Source organism: Osmia lignaria, chromosome 2, assembly GCF_051020975.1.
Source record: "Osmia lignaria lignaria isolate PbOS001 chromosome 2, iyOsmLign1, whole genome shotgun sequence".
Taxonomy (NCBI): Eukaryota; Metazoa; Arthropoda; class Insecta; order Hymenoptera; family Megachilidae; genus Osmia; species Osmia lignaria.
Window position 1 is genome coordinate 8514210 of NC_135033.1, and position 21792 is coordinate 8536001.

The 21792-nt window shown below is 53.1% G+C and overlaps 2 protein-coding genes across 3 annotated transcripts; both read right to left on the reverse strand.

Moving 5' to 3' along the window:
- Positions 1–70: 70 nt before the first annotated feature.
- Hr83 (nuclear hormone receptor 83) lies at positions 71–2804 on the reverse strand. The gene is made up of 6 exons (XM_034330258.2): positions 2468–2804; positions 2256–2396; positions 2085–2180; positions 774–986; positions 390–701; positions 71–315 (listed from the first exon to the last, which is right to left on the reverse strand). The coding sequence occupies exons 1-6, from the start codon at positions 2469–2471 to the stop codon at positions 71–73; spliced, it is 1011 nt and encodes a 336-aa protein (XP_034186149.2). The 5' UTR covers positions 2472–2804.
- A 132-nt stretch (positions 2805–2936) lies between these two features.
- LOC117607046 (uncharacterized) lies at positions 2937–21780 on the reverse strand. 2 transcript variants are annotated; one of them, XM_034330247.2, is made up of 6 exons: positions 16607–21780; positions 5261–5496; positions 4904–5181; positions 4263–4435; positions 3881–4148; positions 2937–3751 (listed from the first exon to the last, which is right to left on the reverse strand). In XM_034330247.2, the coding sequence occupies exons 2-6, from the start codon at positions 5467–5469 to the stop codon at positions 3396–3398; spliced, it is 1284 nt and encodes a 427-aa protein (XP_034186138.1). In that variant the 5' UTR covers positions 5470–5496; positions 16607–21780; the 3' UTR covers positions 2937–3395. The 2 variants fall into 2 exon arrangements, with proteins under 2 accessions (XP_034186138.1, XP_034186140.1); XM_034330249.2 differs by lacking the exon at positions 16607–21780 and adding an exon at positions 8049–16568.
- Between the last annotated feature and the right edge of the window lie 12 nt (positions 21781–21792).

Consider the following 21792-nt stretch of genomic DNA (forward strand, 5'->3'; position numbering starts at 1 on the left):
CCTTCTTTAACCACCGAGACCAGATTACTTTTAAAAAAAAAGGAAGTTAGGACCAGGAAGAAGAAGAGGATCAACGCACAGAGGCGATTACTTTTTCGAAATCTACGTGTCCGATAATGGGCGCAAAGAGATCCGTGGCCAATTGTCGTGGACAGCAAGCAGTCAGAATGGGAAGCACCAGCATGATCTTAGCCAATCTTCGAGATCGCTCGGTTAGCGAGGAGGATCTAGCGGCGAGATGACGGACGAGGATCTCTAGCGCCGAATCGGTTGCTCGTGATGTCACGCAGAAACCATTCGCCGTTTCGGCGATCTCTGAAGAGATTTCCAGAAACGAAAACTTTCAGCAATAAGTATAACGATCCGAGGGAAAGAACTATAAGATTTACCAGGTCTGCAGAGGGACAGGGTTTCCAGAACCGAGATCTCGGTTCGATCGAGGCGCAAGTCGGAGACGGCGGAACGGGCCGCGGCTAAGACCTCCTGCACACCCTCGCGAATTAAGACACCCTCCGTCTTCCAGAAATTCGTCAGATCCACCGGCCAAATCGCGGCGCGTAGAACGAACGCTGCGGCCCACCCTCTCCGGAGAATTCCATTTTGTTCATGGAGAGAGAGCGTGGAGAAATCGCGGTGTCGTCGAGCGGCTCGCACCGTCGCGAGGAATATCTGGGCCGCGATTTCGTAGCGGGCGGTGGGTTCTGCAAGCAATCCCCGTTCGTTAACGCCGATCTAATTAGCCGATCGATTAGAAATCCTCGGTGTTTAATTACCCGAGGAGATTCTCGCTGTCGATGATGGAATAAAATCGGGTCTCCTGTTTCCAATCGTCGTTGATTTTGCAGAGAAATTCGATGCTAAGATCTCTGAATCGGAAATGGGAAGATTCATCCGCGGTGATTTAGATAGGAAAGGAACTCGCGATGTTCCCTCGATGACCGAGATCTTGCTTCGAACGTGGCGCGGTCCTCTCTCCTCTTGCACGGCTAGATCGAGGAGAACAAAGAGCGTTCCAGAGTTTACTATTCAACGAGCGAATTAGTGTTTTAACCCTTTGACTGCTATGGACGCGCGAATGCGTCAGGGAAAAGCTATCCTAATTTAGGGGCGGTTGAAATTAATAAAAAATTATCTTCGATCAGCTATATAGATCAGCTTATCGATCAATAAGCTAAGACCGATTTACATCGTAATCAAAGATTTTGCGAGAAAAATTATGTAATATTGTATTATAATTTGTACTTATCATAAATAATTCCTTATTGTGAAATTTAAATATAGGATTTGAATATTCTGGCTCCGAAAAATTGTTGAATCGGACACCGCTGGCCAAGTCCTAATCATAATCGAATAAAAATCATCAACACATATTACTAATATTACATACATCACATTTTCAACGGTTCCAAAATGGTACTCGTTTTGATTTAATTTATATTCAATATATAATTGTATATAATTAAATGAATAAATAATAATGTGATAAAACACTGTAAAAGAAAAAAGAAATTAAGAAATAAACTGTAAAATGAAATGAAATAAAAATAAAAGCGACAAGTGTTATCGACTCGATTCTTATTTCGTACACGCAGAACGTTCAAGCATAGAGTACTCAGCAGTCAAAGGGTTAAAACGAAGGGATCTTGAGAAGGAAGTTATCGAAAGTACTAAGCGCTTCTCGGTAACGGTATAAAAATATCGAATGAGTCTTTCAATAGGGGTGGAACAATCGACACGCGGCATTGTTTGCATCTCGTTTCGATCGAACGGAATCGAACTTGCGGTAGAATAAAACGCGGCAATCAACGAGTCTAATCGCGCAAATTCTATCATCAATTTCCATTTTCTTTCCTCATAGTTTCCTTCGTTTAACGCGTTGAAATTTTCCTCGGAAAATCGTCTCTCGCGAGTGGTATTCGATCGCTATTCTAGATCCGAATCGGTTCCTAATTAGTACTTCGCGACAGTAATCGAGCTGCCTGTTGTATATTTAACGGAACAAAGAGCGCGATCATCCTGTTTCACGGTGAAACAGGAAGATAAACACGATCTCTAGGAAGAGAATAAAGATAAATTGCTCTTACCTGCGGCGTTCATGCCTACGGTGAAGCACTTCTTCAAACGGCAATGCGGACACCAATTGCGTGTCGCTTTGTCGACGGCGCACGTCCCGGTGCCAGCTGAAAAGATCGAGTCCGATTTACGTCGGACGATGCCGTGAGACAGCGTTAATTATCACCCTGGCATAAACAAACCTATGCACGCGAACAATGCGCCGCGACGCACCGATCGTTTGAAGAAACAGGAACAACCGTCGCAGCAGTAGATCCCGTAATGCTTCCCGTAGGATCGATCCCCGCAGACCTTGCAATCGACGGGGCTGGGCAATGTTCTTCCTGTCCCGATAAGACGGTGCGATTAAGAAAACGAAACCGTGCTAATTCACCCCGGGCGAATCTTTACTTACCCATTTTTCCGCGGGCGGAAAAACAGTGAGCTTCGAGGAGGAGAATATCGGCGATGCAGCGAGGAACAGGGACGTGGCTCGACTGATCGCACGGAAGGTAGTAAAGGTGGCAAGGAATAAAGGCGAAGCAAATGATTGCGGGGCGAACGATTCTCGAGCCCGTCACAGGGGTAGTTTGGTTTATCGACGAGCGCGTCTCCCAGGGGTTGAGTACCTATGTCACTCGAGTCGTTCCGGTCAGACCGGCGAAAAGATAATATTTACCGAGCACTGACGAGGCCTAAGGCGATCGTTCGAACGTGGAGGAATCGCGGGAGCGTAGGTAGGTTGGTTCGCGACTCGACAGCTTCGAGAGGGTTAGGAAATAACGGTGGGTTGCGCGAGAACGGGGTCGATAACGCGTTTACTGGTTCGCCAAGCATTCGATGAGGCAAGGTCGAAAGCTGTTCACTTTATTGCGCGTCGAGAGAAAAAAAAAAAATAACTAACGATACAGGAACTGTACAGAAAAAGAAAAACCGATCGATTCGGTTCGGAGATCGATCGAGGCGACGCGACTGGTGGCACAAGGGTGCGAAAGCGACGCGACGGCTAACGGGGCCACCCTACTTTTCCGCCGCCTTCTCGGCCAGTCAACCCGAATCGTCGATACGCTTTTTTAGATATCCAGTCTTTCGATTTCGGACAACTTCGATACATAGGTATTTACAATTAAGTACTTTTAATGCGTCAATGATGGGTATACTAGCCGCGCGAACGCAAAGGAACGTACGAAGAATAAGGTGTCGCGAAAAAAAGAACGCCGGGTCGAATCACTCGGTTCGAATCGCGAACGTTTCTTGGCTGATAGAGTACATCGGTCGCGAATCATCTCTTCGCGGAACAACGCGAACCACGAGTTTTCCGTCGGTCCCGGATGTTGATCGAATTAAGAGGAAGCGAGCAACTTGGCAGCCGCGGTGACGTGGTGTTGATGATGATAAGGCGCTTCTTGACTAGCGTAATAGGTTTGCTGTTGGTGCTCGCTAGTCGTGACCCCGAGTTGGTGAGGATGCTGATAGTACGAGGAGTACGGTTGCCCGACGATCCCGTCGCAGCTACGAGGTTCCGTTTTCACGGTGGCCACGCTTCCGGTGGCCAAGAGGGACGTGTGCCCTAGGTACACCGGCCTCTCGTTCGAACTCGACGATGCCCCGACGCCGGACGACTTGGACGTTTCGATTTGATGATGATGCTGTTGTTGCTGCTGTTGCTGTTGCGATTGCTGTTGATTGTTCTTCATTTCTGCGAATTACGCGAAGGGTACCGTGTCGGTTGGTGGAAGACGAAAGAAAAGAAAGAGAGAAGAAATTTCGAAGAAGTCGCGAATCGAAGCATCGAGGAGGGAAAGGGTTGTTTCGTGCGAAAACTCACCGGTGGACGGAGACGATGCGGTGGAAACGGTGGCGGTCTCGTGGTCGCCGGTTGACGGTCTCGCGTTCGGTTCCGGCGTTTTCTTCGGCTTCCGTTTCCGCGTCTGAATGCCGTCTTTTCGCATCGCCAAAGGTCTGTTCACACCGTGGAGCTTGAAGTAGAGACCGCAAGCGTTGCACACCGGTTCACCCTCGTTGTTCCGCCTCCAGAGGGTGGTGGTACGGGTGCCGCAGTTGGTGCAGCATAGTCCCAACCGTCTGGTCGCTGTCTGAAATTCCGACGTCCGTTCGGATTCGTTGACCGCGGCACGGAACTCGCGAGAAAACTCGGATGCGGGATAAAAGCAGCGACGTAGGAGGATCGGTTGGTCGGGGCAACTTACCAGCCGTTTCGAGGGCTTGATCAACGGTCTGTTCATTCCGTTCATCTTGTGATAGAGTCCGCACGCGTTGCAGAGATAATGCCCGGTGCCGTCTCTCCTCCAGAGCGGCGTCGATATAGCGCCGCAGTTCACGCATTCGCGACCCTCGCCGAATTGAAAGTCCATCGCGGTATCTGGAATGATCGGGGATCGATTTAGAGCACACGTTTACCTATCCTCCATCCCCGGTAACGCACGTCGCTACGTTTAGAAACGCGTTCCGTACGACAGACGCTGCGAGGAAAAGAAACGGTCGCGAAGAAGGAGCGCGCGATGCACCGCAAAACCACTCGACGCTGCGAGAGAGAGCTCGTATCAAAGAGGCCGCTATCGCTTACCCGTCGCAGATGGCCCGGCCGCGTGGCCCTGCGTTCGTCGACCAGCAAAGTAGCTTTTTTCTCCTTATCCTCGATAGCCATCGCACTAGCTTTTCCGTTGCCCTCCAGTCTGGTTAACGTCTAAAACGGTGAGTGCTCCTACTTTGCCATCGCGCGGTTTCCATCTCCCCTTACCGTCCGTTTCTTAACCCTCCAGCTACGCTGCTTGTTCGCGCGGTTTTCGCGAAGGAGCGTTAAATAAAGAAAAGGAACTCGGATACGAACCGTAGGGCGAGGCTCGTTGAAATCCAGCTCCGTCGTAGGCGCGCCAGGAGGACATCATGGCGACGTTTTGGGCGTAAAACGGGGCGGCCGCGGCGAGGCTCGTATGAGGATGTCCGGTGTGCGGGTGGGCCGCGTGCGGATGACCGTGGCCGGAATGCGGGCCCATCGCTGCGGCGGCAGCCGCGGCCGCGGCCGCGGAACCGCTCGCATGGCCCGCCAACGCGTGATGCGCCGCGTACGTGTCCACTCCATGCTGCCACGAAGCTGCGGTCTTCTCCCTTTCGTTCCAATTACGCTTGTTGAAAAACGCTCGACGATGCTCTCGGCAGAAGGGGAGGAAAATGATGAAAAACTTACCAAGCGGGCGAACCGGAAGTGGGAAACGGATGATATTGCGCGGCCGCCGCAGCCGCCGCCGCCGTCGCTGCCGAAGGGATGGTCGGCCTGGATGAAGGAACGTAGACGGGTGCCTGGAGCTGTTGGCCGTGTTGCTGTTGCTGTTGCTGGGACTGCTGCTGGTAGTCGGAACTCGCGCCGTAACCACCGCTTCCGCCCCCGTGGAACATCCTCCCCGTGAGCTAACACCGCGGCATCTGCCGAATTCAGGCGAAACAAATCGATTATTACCGTCCTCCGAGTCGCCATAGTCCTCGAGGGAGATCGAGATCTTTTAGGGAAGAGGGTGGCGATCGTCGGCGAGGGGGACGGGAGGACGAACGCAAGGGGGCGAGAACCGCGGGGAACGACGAGGAGAAAGAGAAAAAAAGACGAGTACGCGAGCGGCGACGGTTGAGGTGAAAGAGAGACGAAGGACGGGGATGGAGAAAAAGCGAGAGAGAGAAAGAGAGAGCGCGCAGACGCGTCTCCACCTTCAAGGCGCGACTCCGCTCGGAGCGGAGAATCGGAGATACGGGATAGCGGCCATCGCGGCCACGAATAAGATCCGTGTAGGCGGGACCAAGGGTTCGCCGCTTTCGCGGCCCCGCGTTTTATCTTCCCTTTCGCCCTTCTACTCTGCTTCCGCGAAAATCAATTTCCCGATTTTCCGACTTCTTTTCCATGAACGTTAACCCTTCGCCTAGCGATCTTCACGGTTGTACAACACATCGGAGGAGACTTTGCGTTTTATATTGATTCCAATTGGAATTGAACCCTTTTGTTAATTTCTCAGATTCCCAGTTTATCACCGTCGATGCACGCAGCCGAACGGAGACGACTTCGACGTCGACGGTGTTGACTGGAACGAGCGCGATTTACGACCTCGTCGTTTCGACTTATCGATCTCGGAACTATCGACTTTAAACGCTGAAAAACGCGACGCGAAAGAAGCGCGATAAATCGTGACGCGCGTTTCAGTTGTCGCGTCGACACGATTTCTGCACGTGTTTATGCCCCGATATATTCTCAGCTTCATCCGTCGCCTTTTTTACGATCCCTTTGTTAGTCGCGATTATCGCGGTTCGCGCGAGCCGCCACGAGGACGCTGCGATAAAACGTTCCTTCCCCGTTGATCAGCGAGAAAAATTCCGTATAACCGCGAAACGTAAGATCGTTCCGCGAAAAAGGATGTCATCGTCGCGGTCGAAAGAGGGGGCGAAGGGAGACGGGGCCGAATCGAAGGGACAACCGGACGCGGGGTGGAAACGGCTTTGGCTTTAATGGGAACCGGTTAGAAGAGTAATCGTGTTTCGGCGTTGGAACGGCGCGGCGCCGGGACGAACGGGGCATCTGGCGCCAGCTAGACCTATAGCCGCGGTTCGATCGCTCTCATCCCGTTGCTCCGAAACGCGAGATCGACGACCACCGCGAGAAGAGGGTAGGCCTGTTTAGAGCCGCGCAGGCGGCGTCCTTTGCGCGCCAGATGCATATTCGGAAGCGGTGTCTCGCGAGACGTCTTACTCTGAAACTCTGTTACTTTCGATCGACGGTTAATTCTCTTTTTCTTCTTCGCGATCGATATACAGGTTTGGCAGCCTTCGCGGAGAAACAGATTCTTCGATCCATCGGTTCGAACGTACACACCGGTTCGATTCTGAGCCGGAGGAAACACGTTCCGTTCCAAGTCTCTCTGCAAGATCTTCGCGCGCGTTTCGCATCCGCTCGGTCGACGCGTTTCTATCGACGCGACGTAGAAGAGTCAAAGACCGGTGCCGCTGTCGCGTCGATGACTCGGCCACGCTGCCATCCCGGTCCCCGTGTGTCCCGATCCGCTCAACGCCGAGGCGCCACGGCGCCGAGCGCGTAGAAGGGTTTCCTTGTAAGTCCGTCGCAGCCACGCGACGCACACCATCGCACGCTCGTCCCCGTCTCACACCCACTCCAGCTCCGCTCCGATCCGTTCTACCTAACTTGCTTCAACCTATTTCATCCTCCGATCCTTTCGTTCGACCTTTTCGATTTTTTCGAGCTTATCCGACTTGCTGGTTCAACGACAACAAGAATCTAAGGAAATTTCTATTATTCGAGAAAACGAAGGCGGAAGGAAAGGAAGGATAACGGCAGCGTATCGGTTTCGGTGTGAACGTCCCTTTCGGTAACCCGATACCGAAGATGCAAACGACAGATAAGATTCCTCGGAAATTGCGCTCCGGTCCAGTTTCGGCACGCGCCTCTCACACTCCCGTTCCTCCGCCGCTCCGTTGACAGCCACGCGAGCTTATCTGGTCTCCAGGATCTCCACGAGATCCACCCGAAGCCTGCCTTCCTTGGCTCCTTTTTTTCTTTTTCTTTCTTCACCGACTCTCTCGCTACCGTTTTCTCTTCAGCTTTGCGAGCTCGTTCGCCAGCCCTGCCACGGCTAGATAATCCCCCGATCAGGCCCGCGTAACACACCCGTCCACGCTTTAACGCCGCGTCGACGACCTTACGCACGCGATTCGATGCCGAACGTCATTGTCCGCTAGTACTCCTACACGGAATTCTCAATTTATTCCCCCTCGGGCCTCGGCGAGCGTAACATCGGACGCTGCGAATGGCACGAACAGAAAAATGGAAGAAAAAAAGAAAAAGGAAAAACATACACGCGATATGTAAGTAAGTGGTAACAGTGAAACAGAGAGAGAGAGAGAGAGAAAACGAAAAGGGAAAGGGGTCGGCGGGGTCGGGAGAGAGAAAGAGCGGAGAAAGGAGGACGGCTCTCTCGTACCTGCGCTGCAAGAATTTCTGCCACTTCGGATGCTCGGTTGCCACGTGGAAATTCCGATCGATTCGCGAAATTTCTTCGAAACTTCCACGTTTTCGACGTTCGACAAGAGTGTATCCCGTGTGTAGCGATAAATTTCGAAGGAACACGGCGGCGAGCAGGAGCAAGCGGATAGACGGATCCGGGACGAGACCGTAAACGGGTGAACCTTCGTCGATGAAAACCCGTGTCCTCTAAGCTCGATGTATCCACCGCTGGAGTCGCGTAATAAAATCGTCCCGGGCGAAACTACCGAATCCCGATCACTGATCACCGATGATACAACGATTCGCTCTTCGGTTCGCAGCCGTTTGCGTTTTCGGTGATAAGCGACCGGCCGAGCGGCCGTAGGAAATTCCTCGAATAGTTTCCGCTTGTCGACCGAGAGAAGGTGCAGCTCAAAGGCGACCGACTCCGGCCAGCAGCTAGACGATTAAAGCGCGAACGCGCCGACCCTCTTCTCTTCCTCCGGCCACTTTCCGTCGAACCGTTCGAGAGACACCGGAAAATACAAGTCCGTGGTCGAAAACGAGGCGCGTAGGTGCGTCGGATATCGGTGGCAGCGGCGACGTGGCAAACGACCGGTAAGCAAGGTCCTCGTACCGCATCTTATTACCCAATTACGATATTATTCCGCGGTACCAGGTGCGCGAGCGTCGCTCGTTCGCCAGGTTACGCTCTACCGGGCGTATAACAAACGCTTAGCCTTTAAACCGGTCAACGAGATTCCACGGTGCCGCCGGTCGAAGAGGTCTCTCGGCTAACGCTCGAGTTTTTGCGCGGTACAAACGAGATCTCTACGATCGCGCATACGAAATAACGAGGCGAGATCGTAAGTATCACACCCGACGACCGTGCCCCGCGTCTCCTATCCGTACGCGAGCAAACTACCTTTTCTCCTCTCGTAGATTCCACTCGGGTTCGTTCAATTTTTCCCTACGAAAGACAACGAGGCCCGATAGCGAAACGATGTCCCGGCCCGAAACCTGGCTCGACCTTTCGACGCGCGCATTCTTTTTCGCTTACTCTCGGCCTCGCGCGATACGACAGAAAAACAGGAAAAAAGAAACCGGGAAAGGGAACGAATGAAAAACGAGCGCGATCCGCGACACCCGGTTTGCCTACTTACGCCTACTTCGAATCGCCGAGAACGAGCGGCCGTGGCTGCGAACGGGACACGACGACCACCTGTGTTTTTTCTCGCTCTATTTTTTCGACGATATCGAGGCGTCGCGATCGATCCGTCGCGACGCGACCCGGGGAGCGCCGCTTTTCCACCCTCTCCGGTCGACGACACGAGGTTCACCTCGAGGGACGAGAACGGTTCTCCTTTGCCGCGATTGCGAACGCGCGTGAATTACAGAGCGTCGTCTCAGCTCGCTCGTAGATTTTTCCTCAGCCGGCTTTGAACCGGGAAGCTAAGCGGGCGCTATTCATGCGAGTCTAAAGAAGATTTATGCGCGTTTCAGACACGGAGCGAAGAGAAGCTGCCGTACGATTCGCGAGATTCAGAAACGCAGCGTCTTTATATTCGTGGGGAAAACAAGGCTAGGGAACGAAAGGGGCGACGACGAATTGGAAAAGAATTTAGGTTCGTTGTTCGAGCGAGGTGCTGGTAAAGGCCCGGCGGCGAGCTCGTTTCTCCTTCGGACTGTGTCAGCTTCTCTCTCGACTTCCGGTTTTAGCGCTGGAACACGACTTTCCAATAAGGTCGTAGCCGACTGCCGTCGCTTTTGGCTTCGAGATCGTCCAGGTACGAGCCGCGACGCGTCCTACGCCCGTTTATCTCCTTCTCGATATCTCTTCTTCTTCTTCGTCCACTGGTCGGTAGAATTGTCTGGCTACGATTTTACGCACGCCAAAGATCCTCGGCTCGAGCGCCATTTTACGCAGACCCACCATCGCGGTTTCACGTTTCATCCCCGAATCTATTACCGAGCGAGCGACCGACTATAAGCAGTCCATTACGCCGAACCGTCCTGTCATTAGTTCCCCCATCAACGGCGAGTAGCCCATCGATAGCAGGGGGTCCTCGGTTTATGGCCTTTCAACGCCATCATCCCTACCCACCATCCGTGTTCACCTTCCCTTCCTTTCTTCTTTCCTCTTCCATCCACCGACAACGAAATCACCCGGTTCTCTCGGTGACTCGTATTTAACCCGGGTCCGCTTATTTCCACGGTATCGCGCGGGTTCGCTTTACCTCGCCATATCCGAGCCGAGGATTCCGGCTAATTATAATATAAAACCCGGCGCGCCTCGTCGACTTTCGTGTTCCTCCGCGGTTCCTTTTCCTATCCGTTTCCCTCGGGAACGAGGCTGCGACGAAGCGGTTCGCCGCGACTCCCAACTCATCCTCCGGAATCGACTTTCTAATCCTTGGAAGGATAAGCGGAGGACGCGCGACGCGGTGTCCGTGATTCTTTTCTCCTTCGCGACCTCGCGGAGAACGGAGGAAAGGTCAGAGTGTATCGGAGCGTGGGTCGATCCTCGTGGAATCTAAAAGCAACGAAGAAACGCGGCACGTTGGTTGAGAAGCACGGCCGGTGTGTGTGTGCATCGGCAGGCCGTTGTCTCTATATCCTCGAAGGCGCTCGATCGGCGGCACCAACACTAACGACCGATCCCACGATCGGACGCACACCGACGTGGAACCAACACCGTTTCACGGGAGCAGCCGTTCTCGACCGACCGGCAGCACGGCAGCCACTCGGCCAGTCAGCCAGCCATCCGAGCCAGTTCGGCCCAACACTCGCTTATACGCGACCTGCGTCAGACTTCTCGCTTCACGAAACTCGTCGACAACTTTGCGACCGACGTCGACTCGATTTTCCTTCTTTTTTTTGTTTCTTCTTATTTTATTCCTCTCCGAAGAGCCACCGAAGAGAGGATCGTTTCGATGATTTTTCGAGAACCGGAGGAACTTTGCTCCGCGTCGATCGCGGATCGACCGAGAGGAATCGATCGGCGAGCCAATTAACCGGCGAGTAGATTATTCCAACCGGCGCGTACGATCACGGGACCGGTTCTACCGTTCAAACGTATCCGGAAAGTTTCGTGCAGTGGTCGCGACCCGTCTCGAGGACCGCTGGACGAGCCACGCGAACGTCCGTCCGGGCGTGACAATCTCGCGTGACACGGTACGGAGGTAATCCCGCCCGCTTCGCGTTCGATGCTTAACGAAATTCGCGTGGCCCGAATTAGCGAGCAGAAGGTAACATAGGGTAGAGAAACGGAGAAGACGGCCGGCGAGACCGGTAGCCAGGGCACGTACAAGCGCGATCCAATTATCCGCTCAGTCTCCGGGCAGATCGCGGTCGCGGTTATCATAAATCAAGATTAACGGTCGAGAAGATTTTCGCCGACCAACCGGTCGCGAGCTCCGATCTTTTCGAGCTCGAAAGATCCCTCGAGTCGGTTTTTGCGCTTCGCGTTCGGCGTACGCGATCGGAGAGGAAAGGAAACAGAAGGAAACGCGGGAGAAGGAGATAGACGTAGAGCAAAAGAAAATGATCGATTAACGTCGATGCGTTAACGGGTTAAACGTATTCGCGATTACGCGATAATTCAAGATTTTTATTCGCTGTAAGCAAACTGGTTTCGCTCTCGCGAGAAAAGAACCGCCGCGTCGGCTTCCTGCTCGACGATCCCAACCGACAACACCCAGAACGGATTCGCGAGCGTATCAAAGATTTTCGATCGTCGATCAGACCGCGCGAGCAAGCGACCGCGCATCGTTCGCCGATCTCTCGCTTATAAACCGGTCACCGACCGGACTCGAACGAGTTACGATAAATCGTGAATAACGGCCGGCTGGAAAGATTCGCTGCCGGGTTCGCGTTAATTTTCTGTTTGTTTTCTAATTAACTTTCCGAACGCTGCTCCGTACCATGATCGGGAGACTCGTTCGTTCGTGCGTGACCGCGAAACCGAGCTACTTTTCTCAGGATTATCGTTTCGAGGATCGAATCGCCAGTTAATAAATTCGATAATTAAGATACTAGCGGGATTAAGAGTGTAACGACGCTGGATAATGGACGATTCGCGCTTTCGGAGACGCGCTTTGTTCGCAGCGGACGGAACAGAAGGGAAGACGAAGAGGAGGGAAAACTCGCGTACTGTAACTTCTTCGATATCGCGATACGTCGCGGGCCTCGTGTATTTACGCCGGGTGTTTCCCGTCGACGCGTTTAATTCGAACGCGAGTCTAGATCGAAACCGGACCGTGCACCGGATTCCCCTACCTACGTAAAGTACGCGCATGTGTATCGATCCCGATGTACCCACGATCCGGTCGAATAAATCGTCGCCTCGGCTCGCCTCGGTACCGTGCGCGTAAAAAGATCCGGCGAAACGGCGCCTTAACCATTATCCTCTAATTAACGATAAGGGGAATTTGCGGAGTTTATTCGTGAAACGAACCGGAATCGCCACTACCGGGGCTCGTTTGCACATTACGATTATTGTCCCGGCTAGATCGCGATTTTATCCTCCTCGTTTCTTTATTTTTTCATTCGAAAGATACGCCTCGTCACGATGTTCTTCCCTGCGCGTGGAAAAAGTACCGAGTCATTTGGAATCGCGAGTCGCGTGTCGATTTTTACCGATCTTCGATCGTTCTGCCACGGCTACGACCGATTTTACCGTTAATCGACTTACGTAATCGCGATACATCGGAGCTAAGCACGCGAAGCGCGTGCCGAGTCGTTGGATCCGGACGAATGTCTCGCGTGCGCTTTCGAAAAGACTAAGCTTACGGAGCGGACAACGAAAGAGCTGTCGCGATATCGCGGCTACTCCGAAACGATACGCGGTTTATCGTCGCGGCGCCCTCCTCTTCCGGTGCTTCTGCTCGTTACGTTACGTTTTTCAATCGACGCGACACGTTCTCGTAGAATGTTAAGGCAAGGGAAATACGTAGCCGCTTTCTTGCGAGTTCGGCAAATGGAAAAAATCGAAGACTCGCCCCGTCATCGGGTTCTCGTTGGCCGTTTCGCGTGGCGGATTAATCGCGCGTAATCGGCAAGGGAAACGGTGCGTGCGTCTCTCGCGAGCAGACAGCTCCGTGGTCGGAGAAGAGCGCAATTAGCGAGCGGCTATAATTTAAGCCGGTTCAATTAATGCATCTGCCGCGACGTCGAGGTCGGCCTCGCAGGGACGTCCCTCGCAGATAGGCGAGAGGGAACCGATCCGATCCTATCCGATCCCATCCGATTCGAACCGAATCGTACCGTGGGCCGAACCCCTCTTTGCAAACCATCGAGCGCGCATTTGGTCGTATCCCTTGCCGGTAATTAACGTCCGCGATACGTCCCGTCGGTAGGTTCGTTAAATCCACCTCTTCTCTTTCTCTTCCTTCCTATCTCTTCGTCTCAACCTCCGCCCGATCCTCGACGTTTTTTAATCCGTCCGATCTGTAACTCACGTGACGCGTACGTTTTCCGCGTGGAGAACGACGTAGAAACGGTGCTACCCGATAAGGGATGTTGAGAAAGGCTAGCGGGTTCGAACAGGCTCCGATTCCTCTTCCTCCTCGATCTTCTCACGGAGCGCGGACCGCGGCCGTCGCGTCGCTCCGAATCGAAAGCCCCGGCTGGAACGTCGGCCGGTAATTAACGCCACGATACGGAATCGTGGTCTGCTCGTTAAATCGCGGCTCGCTCTTCTCCCGCGTCGTTTCTTTCTTTCCGTTTATCGAGCCGGGAGACGGAAAGTTTCCTCTCGGACGGTCGCGCGTACCGGTCGAGCTAGTCGGCTCGAAATCGCGACCACCGCGTTTATACAGTTATATCCTGGATACGAGGGAACGAATCTGGCCGTCTTGAATAGCTGGAAAGGAGGGAAATAGTAAAAGACGACGATGAGACGAAGCGAGGAGAAAGAAAAGAAAGCAGTCAAAGGATCGTGGATCCCGGGAGTCGTGTAACTGGCAACTGGCATACAAGCCGCGGACGCGAGGCGACGGTGTATAACCAAGCGGGCTTCGGCCACGAGCGAAGCTGGTGCGTGCGAGCAAGCGAGCAAAGAAGGTGTTTGCATTGGCCTAGTGCCGAGGCGTTTGCGGCTTAAATTAATTACCTCGTCCTCCGACGTAACGGGTCTTTGGCCGATGCCCGCAAACTCGCTCGCCGCCTCGATCGCTCGATATCGTTTTACCGGATTTTACCCCGGGTTTACGCTCGCTTACCGATCCCCGATTATTCCCAACGATACCGCGAGCACCGATTCCATTCTTCCCCGTTCGATGAATACAATGAGCCGGCGATACCAGATAAACCAGGACCACGGAACGCGCTCGTTTTCCACGATTAAACGCCGCGTTTCCACCGTTTTCGTCTCGACCATCCAACGAACGAGTACTTTCCTTTTACAACAAGAAACCCATTTGGTATCCGAAGCTCGAGGAACGAGTCAACTATCGTATACCTTGATGCGCGTATGGATCGCGTGAGTGGCCAGGCGACAATTATCGTTCGCTTGATCGCCTCCTTTCCTCTTTCTCCTTCTGTCCGACGACTCGCTATTCTCCTATCTTCGTCATTCAAGCGGCGGACCGGGTTAGTTACGAGCCTATGATCGTTATTTAAGGAGGCGCGTCGAAACGATCGTGCAAACGGCTCGCCGCGTTATAACGCGCTCGATGCAACTCTCCGTCTTGCACCGTCCCCCGTTTCTACCTTTTCTCCGATCAGCATTATAGTAAGATTACTATTTTCCATTCGACGAGTTCGAAGAAAAGAAATCGGGGCCCGAGACGCCGAGCGTCGGACACGGCCGGGCAACGCCGCTGATACATTACGGTTCGCCAGCTATTCGCGATCTCGAACCAGCCGAGAGATCGTTTCCGATCTTATCGATCCGACGGCAGACAGCGTGGCAACGTCATTATTACGAGAACCCGTGACGATCGTTATCGATTCGTAAAAGCATTAACGATCGTTTTACGAGGGCCGATATAAGCGCGACATTCGATAAACGCGTATCGCACCGAAAGCGAACGCCAATAAAAGTATCTCTATTCGATACGCGGAATCGTTATTACGCGGTAAATTAAACGCATTTACCGATCGCCATTTTCTATGCACTTTACTCGTTTACCAGAGCACTGCACTTTTCACCGATTGCTCTTCTTCGGAACGATTCAACGAAGATAAAAATTCTTCTTCGCTCCGTTTCCTCCTACGATATACGGTCAGAGTTCGAAACCGAGAAACTATTCCGAGACTTGTTCGTCGAATCCGTGTTAAAGAAACCGTGGGCGAAACCCCTTGTTTTTCCTCGATCGTCAAAATTCTCCGTGTGACACAAACAGCTGGGGTGTCTCTTCGCGGTCCGCGCTGTACCGAGTTCGTTGCCGGCGGATCGCAGGATTGAAAGGGATCTCGCAGGTACTTTGAAAGCTCGAAAGGGTGGCAGGAAAAAAACACGGAACAGCGTGGAAACCGAAAGAGGTCTGCTGCTTTCTCCGAGGACAAGACGAGGCGCCGGGGCGACAACCAATTAGGCCTAAGAACCGGACGAGTGTCCTCGTGAAAGACGGGTGCCGCTAGTGCCGTCGGCGCCAGAATCGGTATCCAGAAACCTACACCCTCGATTCCGACGCTGGGAAACCACTCTACAGCTGCTTTTACATTTTTAAAGTTTGCGCCTTCGAAACGCGTAGCGGAAAGGGGGAAAACAATGCGAGTGTACCCGGTCGCAGAAGACCGGAAGCTATTCCTATCGTTCCGCGATACGTTATCGTTGAAACGGGTCGCCTTCGATCGTTTTACTCCGCTTTTAAGCGTTCTTCACTCGCGTGAATTTTCGAAGCGTCGTTCCGGCACGCTTGTTTTTTTCCCGCAACTCGACCGGGACCGCGTTCTCTCGTTCCTCGCCTAACTCTTTACACTCTGCTCGTTTCGTCAGTGATAAGATCTTATTCGAAGGAACGATACGCGGTGTTTGTAAGTCGAAAACGGCAACTGTTGGATAATTTAATAATGAAAAGCACTCTGTTTTAACGCGTAACCGGTGTACCTAAGTAAGTGTCTTGTCGCGGTTTCTACGGGAAATGGACGTTCGGATAAAGCGGCTGGTCGGGGGAATAATGGCGGTGCCGGCATGCTTCGCGATGTATCGCGATAAACGTTCGCAATGCTACTATTATCGTTCGTTGCTCGAACAATGACTATTTCGAAGCGAACTATTATCTCGCGCTGTTTTACTAACCGCGGCTTTCGAATTTACCTACAAACGCGCGAACGTCGATCGTTACCGGAAGTGGTGGTCGAACGATCGGGTTCGAAGGGGTTGGCAAAAGCCGACGGGTTTCGCGCTGCCATGCCGCCCGCTCTTCGCCGCCATTCTCGTTATCGTTAATTAACGCCGATAGTCGGCCGGCGCGATAACGACCCGTATCCTTTCGACGGAACGGATGGTCCCATGGTAATTGCCGTAACGAAAGCAAACGTTTACCTCCACCGTTTCCGATCGATCGAACTCGAATGCTAGCTTAAAAATAACACTGAACCAGTACTCACGCGTCGATACTCAGTCGTCGATGATCGGCATCGCAGAAGGGTGGAAAACGGAGTCGAGAATAGTTTCCTTTCCGTTGCACCGGTAGCGACGACCAATAGATAGTCCGAGATCCTTCGTATCTTCCGCTTCCGTTTCGTCTTCCGTTGGTTGATTCCCGTTTTCCTGGGAACTGGATACTTTGGTTTCTTCACGAAATCCTTCGTTGGCGATCCCAGCTAATCCCGTCACCCTTCCTTCGGATAAAGACCATCGAATCGTCGATTTCGTTATCCTGGCGACGATTCAATGCCGGCGAGGACCGTCGGCGGGGAAGGCGCGCGCGATCGACATCCCCGATGGATCGCGTGACACTTTTCTTCGCGGGTTGCACTCGGAGGGTTCTTATTATTCGGGGGCTAGGATGAAACTCGGAGCGGAAACTGCTACGTCGTCGAACGCGCGGCGTAGTCCTCGGTCCAGCGACGTTCGGGGAGGCGGGAGGAAACGGAGCGTTTCGAAATCGCGCACATTCGTCGTCGACGAGGGAACCGATACGCGAGGGTGCCGCGATAGAATCGAACGAAACTACTCGCAGAACGCGGTGCAACCGGTGACTGCGGCTTCGACACTGGCTTTGGACGGTCACCTCTCTGGCGCGGCAGTCGTCCTGCGACGGGGAGAGCCGAGAGGAAAGGAGCGGAGCGTGCAGGAGCGAGGCGGAGAGGAGAGGAGAGGGTCGGCGGAGTGACGAAGGCGAAGGCAAAGGCGAAGGCGAAGGCGAAGGAGAAAGCGGAGTCGACGCTGCGGTGCGAAGCTGGAGGCGGAGGCAGAGGCGGTGGCCGAGGCGACGGCTCGAGCCTCGGACACTGACAAAGCGCGAACCGAGACCAGAAGAATCGCCTCTCGACCGGGCGTCTCGCGAGCAATCGCGACCGTTTGAAAAAGTATCCGCGACGAGGTAAAGAGCAGAGCGTCGCGATGGAAAGAGGGACGGAGGGAATGGACGGGTACGCGGAGAATAACCGCGAGATCGTGGATCGAGCGGGAACCGCGCGTCGAAAGAGGCGGTCCGAGGCGGTGTATCGCGCGCTCACCCAAGAGGCGGAGCTTCGACGCCCACGGTTTCGAAGGGCGTCGAACGGCCGATCGTGGGGACCAGCGGACGCTCCGCTTGCCCGGCAATTTTCATAAAGTCTTTTTTATTCGACGCTGCCCTCAGATCTCCCCGGCTTCTCCCTACCACATTGTCGGACCTTATATAATGTCCGACCAGATCGAGCGCGGATAAGCCATGTCCGCGACTCGATCGTACCTCTTCGATATCTGTGGAAATCCGCGCGTTCCACCGACTCGCGAACCCTCTTCTTTCAACCACCACCCTCTGTCTATCTTTCACCCTCTCGAAAATTCGCTTTTCTTCTCGAAATTCTTCGTTCTATTTATCTTTACCTCGGTTAATTTTCACGCGTTCAGTTCATCAAGTTTTAAACCACCCTTGGATTAATCTAAAAGAGGAGGAACGAACAGTGGTATTTAGAAGACAAACGTTCGTTTGGACGCGTGACGCCCGTCATCTGCGAAAAACGTTCCGAGCGAGTGGAACGCAACGAACCCCCTATCGGAAAGTCGGACGTGGCGTGCCAGGTAGGAACCCCTGCGAGCCGATACTTATCGCAACACCGGAAGTTCGCGTTCAAGGGGGACCCGGACTCTACGGCTTTCCTTCCTTCTTCTCTCTTTCTCGCTCGTTACCTTGCTCGCGCGTTCTGCACGCACCCCCATTCTTTCACGTCCGTCTCCCCTTTCCGGATAACCGAGCTTTTCCATTTCGAGAATTAGTCAAAACGCCATTTGCGAACATCCCATCGAGTTTCTCCGCTAAAACCTACATAGTTATCCTTTACGTTCCTTGTTTTCTAAAAACGGAGGGGATTTGTGAATTTCTTTCTAAGCAGCGCTGGATATTTTCTCAATGATTTCCTTTGAGACTTGTGATTTTTATGGTGGAACCAAAAGGTTAGGGAGAAGAAAGATTTCTCGAGGCGCGCAGCCATTAGCCCGGCGGATGTCGATGCTGCGAATTTCAGAGAAATTGGCCGCATTCACCCCTCTGAATAAAGCTCCACCGTTTTCAGAATCATACCAACAACGAACCCGACGAGATAAAACATTACTGAGTTCCTTACATCCTCGTCGATGGATGTTCAATTTACGCCCGGTTATGAGATAAAGATAAGGAACCACATTTCTATGATTCTGGTAGCCAATGAAACCGGAAAGGGGAGAATAACAAATACCAGGAGATATTACCTTCTACGTTCCTGACGTTATAAACTCGAGCTTACGATTTAAACATACTTTTCATCGCTCGATAGTAAAATTTTCCAGAAAATGAACGTTGTTTACGTACTCTGCGCGATTAAAGGGAGAAGGTAAATTTACCAATGGGAAATTTGTTGAAACGGTGGTAAATTTTCGTGATGAAACAATGTCTCAAGGTTTAAGAGATGGCGATTTGAGCTGGACAAGGAATTTCGTGAACGAGGAATCGGTGGAATCGAGGGGGATGAGAGTGGTACCTGAGGAGGAGGAACGAGAGAGGTTGGTGGCTCTAAAAAGCCAGTCCATTGGCGATGCAACGAAAGAGTCCCGCGGCGGGACGAAAATTATCTCGACGAACGAGCGAGCAACTGCTTCCAGGAAAAAGCGAGGCTTGTGTTGGTCGCACGGTAACGTTCACCGGCGTTGCTCCGCTCGCCTCCGGTTTTGTTTAGTCGCGGCTTTTTGTTTTCCGGTTTTTAACCCCCCGTCTGCCCCGCGCTTCCTCAGCTGGACGGGTCGCCACTCACCACTGGTCAGCGGATCGTTCTAGGCCAATTAAGCGAAGAAGCCAACAAAAACGCGCGCCTTCCCTCGTCCCGATCACGGCCGTTCATTCGCCGCGACGCTTTCGATCTCTCATCGATTTTTGGCGCCCGTTGAATCGATCGATCGGAAGCTTCGAACGCGTTTGTCCATCGATCACGCGCGAAATGCGACGGCTACCTAGTCGCCCGATCGTCCGAGTCGATTTCGGTGGAAAAGTAAAATCCCTGAGGACTCGTAGAAACGATTATCTGGAAGGTAGGATAAAAGCCAGCTCGTCGTTAAGTAACGACGCAGATAGGCGTGGCGCCGATCGAAAAATCGTAAGGTGCAGCACCTTAGGTGCACCGGTGCGCTGGCACCAACGAGAATTCGAACCCCCATGGCGGGGTGAACCGCCCTCTTACGAATTCTATTTCCATCTATCTATTCGATGGACTCGAGTCCCGTCGCAGGTTTATTTCCTCGGCGATAAAGTTGCTCGATGGCTCGTCGGGAGACAAAGTTTTCTCGATGTTCGCGGGACGGCAAAACTCGTCGACGCCGAGGAAGGCTGCACGCGGGCTCCTTTCACTCGCGCAACCGTGATCGCGCGACAATAAATCAACCGACACGCATTAAGCATTAACGCATTTACATATCGACGGTCTACCGCGGTCGAAGGAGCGCGCTAAATCACGGAGCGATTTGAAACGAATGCATCCAAAGAATTACACTTGGTTTCGAGTCGCGTGAAAGGGTAAGTCGGTTTTTTCCGACGTCGAAACGACGCGAATTTCAATTTGCCGCGCTCGGCAGATCCCTCCACGTCGGACGCTCGAGTTCCTTCTCTAATCTAATCGTCGCGTTTCTCGTTCTTCGTTCTTCGTCCTTCTTCCTGGTCGGAACCGCGTGCCGTCCCTCTCGTCCTTTCGTCCTCTTCCTGGAAACCGGGTCGCCGGTACGCCGGTACCCCCGGTACTCGCTTGTTTCCACGCGTGTAGGTACACGTGTACGCACGTACACGTACGCGTTCGTGGGTGCTCAGGATCGGCCGTAGGTTCACTGTAATAGCCCTGTGGGCGAACGAGTCGACTCGTTGAAAAAGAAGAAAATTCGATTCGAGACGATCGCGACGCACCGTCCGGTTCTTCGCGGAACGGAGAACATCGGCGAGAAAGAGAGCGGTGTTAAGCGAACGATCGCACGCGTTCGACATAGAACTTACCATAGGACCGAGGCGAAAAGATCGTCCGATCGGAAACGCGGATCGGAGACAAAGCGTCGCTGCCCGCGGAACGGAATCGGGCGACGCGTGTAATATACACGGCCGGTATACGGTCGCGAAACGGGCAGGAAACAAAGTTTTCGAAGGAGAAACGAGAAGGCGAGCAAAGGATCACGACGGGCGAAACGAGAAAATATACGGGTCGAAGGAAGAGGCGGAGGAGGAGGAGGGTGAAACAAGGAAAGGAAAGGAAAGGCGAGGCCCGTGTGGACGGCTTAACTTACGTCCGTGTGCCTCGGCCGTGAAATATCGCGAGCGCGACGAGCAGGCTAAGCGATGTTCCGCACGGGATCGCGCGATCTAATTTGTTGCGCTTCGAGTTTATTTATGATGGTGCGAGAACTCGCGTCTCCTCGCTTCCTACGGTCTCCAAACTTGCCGCTCCGATATAGAACGCGCCTTTTCTCGCCTCACCGTACGACCCCGAATAATCCTCCGATAGATCCTCCGGCGAAACGCGGATCTTCGCGCGTCTCTTGGAATCGAGGGAAACGGAAAGAATTTCCCGTGGAAGAAAGTGGAAGAGTAACGGTGCTCGGGTCGCGATAAGGTACACCGGTTGGCGCCACCGCGATAGGGACGCGTCGGGGCATCCCTCGAATTCCAAACGATCGGAACGCGAGACAAACAACCGTTGCCCTTCCAAATGGAATCGTCGATCGGGAATCGGTTGCCGTCGGATTCGCTGAATCCGAACATCGTTCGTGTACAAAGTCGAAGCATTCGCGAGGAAAATCATGGACGTTGAAAAGACTACGGATCGATAACGACTACGCCGACGACGGCGACGGTGAACGCAGATCGTAATACGAGAAATGGAAGAAGAAAAGAAAGGAAACGAAACGAGAGAGGGCGAGATTGCAGCGGGTGGTGCGGATCGAGCACGAAGCTTTCAATGTCTCCCCGTGCGAGAAGGGATCCCGAGGGCGGCGCCACGTTTGCGCCGTACAAAAAGTTCAGGAGGGAAAGAAAGAGGAGAGAAAAAAAAAAGGAGCTCGACGAGAGCGGCTGAACATGGAATAGCCCTTAGCAAGCACGATAGCCACTCTTTAGGCTGATGGACTCGTGGGCCCC